The 3,753-nt window shown below is 32.6% G+C and overlaps 1 protein-coding gene across 1 annotated transcript; it reads left to right on the top strand.

Annotated features, from left to right (window-relative positions):
* The first annotated feature begins 1,005 nt into the window (after positions 1–1,005).
* Positions 1,006–3,753, top strand: LOC120087911 (phenylcoumaran benzylic ether reductase POP1-like). The gene is made up of 5 exons (XM_039044923.2): positions 1,006–1,372; positions 1,635–1,769; positions 2,387–2,624; positions 3,003–3,206; positions 3,330–3,753. The coding sequence occupies exons 1-5, from the start codon at positions 1,190–1,192 to the stop codon at positions 3,494–3,496; spliced, it is 927 nt and encodes a 308-aa protein (XP_038900851.1). The 5' UTR covers positions 1,006–1,189; the 3' UTR covers positions 3,497–3,753.

The raw sequence follows: 3,753 nt of genomic DNA, 5'->3' as shown, positions 1-3,753 counted from the left end.
TCATGAGTTTCTTGTTTTTATATTAATAATATTATTTTAGGAAGTGCATCTATATCATGCAACCTAGGTTTTGTAACATAGTAAAAATAATAATCACAATTAGTTTCTAAAAAAATCCATTTTTAAAAAATATATTTTTTTCCCACTAGCAAATTTTAATTGGATAATTGGGTGCACACATAGTTCAAAAATTCAATCCAAATATCGAAATTTAAGATTTTGATAGTCTCAAAATTTTGATAGAGGAGAATTTTGATTTTCCCTCCATTTCTAAAAATTTAGAAATTTCGAGCTTCTTATTTTATTTTTATTTTTTTAGTAATTAGCTATGCTTGTTCAAGGGAAATATAAGAGAGTTTTTTTTCTCTTTTATCATACAAAATCTTTATTTTCAAAAAATAATCATTCAAATATTTTTCATTGAATTTTCACATCATTTCAACTCAAACTTGAATCAATGTGAGTTCTCTAATATTCCTCTCATTTTCTCTATTCTCTATCTACTTGTAGAGTTTACTTTTTCTTCTTTCTTTTCATTTTTGTTGTGTTATATTTATATTATTATCTTTCTATTCTTATTACGTTAGGTTAGTTTAATGTTATGATTTTTCATTTGTATCAACTTCATTTTACAATAAACAATTTACAACTATTTTATATACAAAAATTTCATGTCCTTTAATTTTATAATTAATTTACAATATTTGATATTATCTATAATTATTTATTTTTTTTAGTTTATGCTTTACATTTACACAGATATTTTACAATATATATGTAAATATTATCTTACTTGAAATGATGATTAAAAATGGTCAATTTTAATCTAATTTAACTGCAATCAAAATTTCATTAATTAATTACAATTTTCATAAAAAAAATTGATATTTTTATCGATATTTACATAAAATCATGACTTTAATATTTACATGAACATGATATTTTATTTTGAAACATGACTTGCAAAGGTGAGTCCTTAAATTTTTTTCCTATTATTTTAAATTTATATATTAAATTACATGACATCATCCTCCAAAGAGACTTTACAAAATATGTGAATTTATATATGAGTTTCCCACGCATATAGATCTTGCTATAACAAAAACAGTGTCGAAGCATCATCTTCTGCCCATTTGCAGCACATCGGTACAGCTCCGATCAGGTATTGTTCGTCGGAATTCTTAATCCGATGGCTCAGAAGCTCAAGGTTCTCATCATCGGAGCAACTGGTTACATCGGAAAATTTTTAGTAGAAGCCAGCGCCAAAGCAGGTCATCCAACTTATGCATTTGTCCGCGTAACTACATACTCGGACCTTGAAAAATCTCCCATCATCCATGATTTCAGGAGCTTAGGTGTTAACTTCGTCTTTGTAAGTTCCTTATTCTCTATCTCTCTGGATTCTGTCGTTTGATTGTTGAGAATGTTCAGTAAGATTACTGAATCAATTGCTGAAATGTGAAATGTTCTCCAATTTTCTTGGTTTCCAATTAACTGAATTAGGTCTTTAGTTCAATTCTTCAAAGTGTTCATTATCTAATTCGGTATGTACTGATGATCGTTCAAATCATTCATACTATAATCTTGGGAAGTGATAATGTTCAATTTGCTAAAGCGCTGAGAAATTAGGGCAGGGCGATATCTTCGATAATGAAAGTCTGGTTGAGGCAATACAGCAGGTTGATGTTGTGATATCTGCCGTTGGTCGTGAACAGTTAGGCGATCAAGATAAGATCATATCTGCTATCAAACAAGCTGGTAACGTTAAGGTAATCTTCAATCATTTTCACCACTGTCATTCCATTACCAAATTTGTTCAATGTTTTACCATTGATTTTTGTTGCTCTGCGAGATGCATCCTGCTGGAAGAGTTGTAAAATTTTTAGCACTAAAAGTTAAGCCATATAATATTAAATTTACCTTCACGAATCGGGTTAAATGTTAAGAAGTCAACAATCAAAGATGAACAGAAAAACGTAAACCAATAGAGAATCGATACACAGATTTTGTAGTTCACTAACTGTTGTTAGCTATATTCACAGATATAGAGTGAGAAGTTTATTATTAGAAAGAATATTAGATTACAAGTCTGAGAAGTGCCTCTAAGGTTAGAGAGTTTATATGGCGCACTCCTTTAAAACTTAGGGTCATAATCGTAAATAATATAAATCATAGACTTCAGGCATTCCAATATTAAACTTTTGGGTCAAACGATGATTTAACATGGTATGAGAGCAACTAGTCCTAGAGGTCCTGTGTTCAATGTTCAAACCCGTGCAATGTTATTTCCTCTTAAGTGAAGGAGAGTGCTAAATGATAATCTTCACCCATAAGCTTAAGGTTTTAGGTTAATCGGTGGTTTAACAAAAGAATTTTTGTGGTATAGAGATTCTTCCCCTCGGAGTTTGGCAGCGATGTGGATCGTGTACACGCAGTGGAGCCAGCAAAATCGTTGTTTGCCAGTAAGGTTGAAATTCGTAGGGCTGTTGAGGCAGAGGGAATCCCCCACACATTTGTTGTAAGCAATTTCTTTGATGGTTACTTTCTTCACGGCCTTTCTCAGCCAGGAGCCACTGACCCACCTGGAAACATAATCAAAATCTTAGGAGATGGAACTACCAAAGGTAATATGCGGATTGCAATCGCATGAGTTGTTTGATTGTTTTATTGTTCAACACTATAATCCCATTTTCTTGAATTCCAAAATGAAAACTTCCCTGAAAATCCAAAAGATATTGAACTGTTTCATTGGTGATGCATGATTCTAGTCGTGTAGCAACCCAATTAGTGCGAGATATCTGTTTTGCAGGTCAACTTAACCATCCGGACCGACCTGCCTACCCGACTAGAATCATTCAACTACACATATATATACACTTGTTAATACAGAATTGACTGCATCATCATTTATAACCAGTTTGTTGAAGGGAAACAAATTTGGTTAGAACTTAGAACAGCCCCCTCACACTAGTTTCATTATTCATCTGTGTTGTTTTGTGAAGTGATTTACAACAAGGAAGAAGACATTGCGACTTACACCATTCGGGCCATAGATGATCCAAGAACACTCAACAAGATCTTGTACATTAGTCCTCCTGCCAACATCTACTCGACGAACGAGCTATACTCACTGGTGGAGAAAAGAGATGGGAGGATTGTTGAAAGGATCTACATCCCAGAAGAGGAGGTGTTGAAGAACATCCAAGGTTGGGCCTGCTTGGGAAAAACAACAATTTGTTGATTCTATCATGCTTTTTAGATTTAACAAAAAAAAAAAAAAAAAAAAAAAGGCTGAAACACAGTGGCGTATTTGCTATGTTCTTTTGCAGATGATCCATTTCCAGCTAATATAGTATCATCAATTCTATACTCTGCTTTTGTGAAGGGTGATCATACCAACTTTGATATTGAACCAGCAATTGGAGTTGAAGCTTCAGAGTTGTACCCAGATGTTCAATACACAACTGTGGAAGAATACCTCTACCAGTATGTTTAGAAAGCAAACCGTCTATCAACTTGTTAGGTTTTGACAAAATATTAAAAGAGTAGTTATCCCACATCTAAAGTAATGAACTCCAAGCATAATAAAAGGTGTTTGTGCCTTTAATTTCAAATCATCTCAATTTGAAGCACTTTAAGCTTGGTATACTAACTCAATTGTGTGAGTGGATAATGCTTTGTAATTGGGGTCGGGGAGAATTATTACGTGATTTTAATAATTTTTCATATGTAATAGAATTTTTTTGTTGTCTA

The sequence above is a fragment of the Benincasa hispida genome, chromosome 10, assembly GCF_027475165.1.
Source record: "Benincasa hispida cultivar pf3 chromosome 10, pf3_genome.v1.1, whole genome shotgun sequence".
Classification (NCBI taxonomy): domain Eukaryota; kingdom Viridiplantae; phylum Streptophyta; class Magnoliopsida; order Cucurbitales; family Cucurbitaceae; genus Benincasa; species Benincasa hispida.
This window is presented reverse-complemented; position numbering and strand designations above follow the sequence as displayed.

What these genes read in the sequence shown, in the direction of transcription:
- LOC120087911 (XM_039044923.2), top strand. Translation starts at nt 1,190, where the DNA reads ATGGCTCAGAAGCTCAAGGTTCTCATCATCGGAGCAACTGGTTACATC. An exon ending in AGGAGATGGAACTACCAAAG is followed by an intron (nt 2,625 to 3,002) that starts GTAATATGCGGA and finishes TGTTTTGTGAAG; the next exon opens with TGATTTACAACAAGGAAGAA. An exon ending in GGTGTTGAAGAACATCCAAG is followed by an intron (nt 3,207 to 3,329) that starts GTTGGGCCTGCT and finishes GTTCTTTTGCAG; the next exon opens with ATGATCCATTTCCAGCTAAT.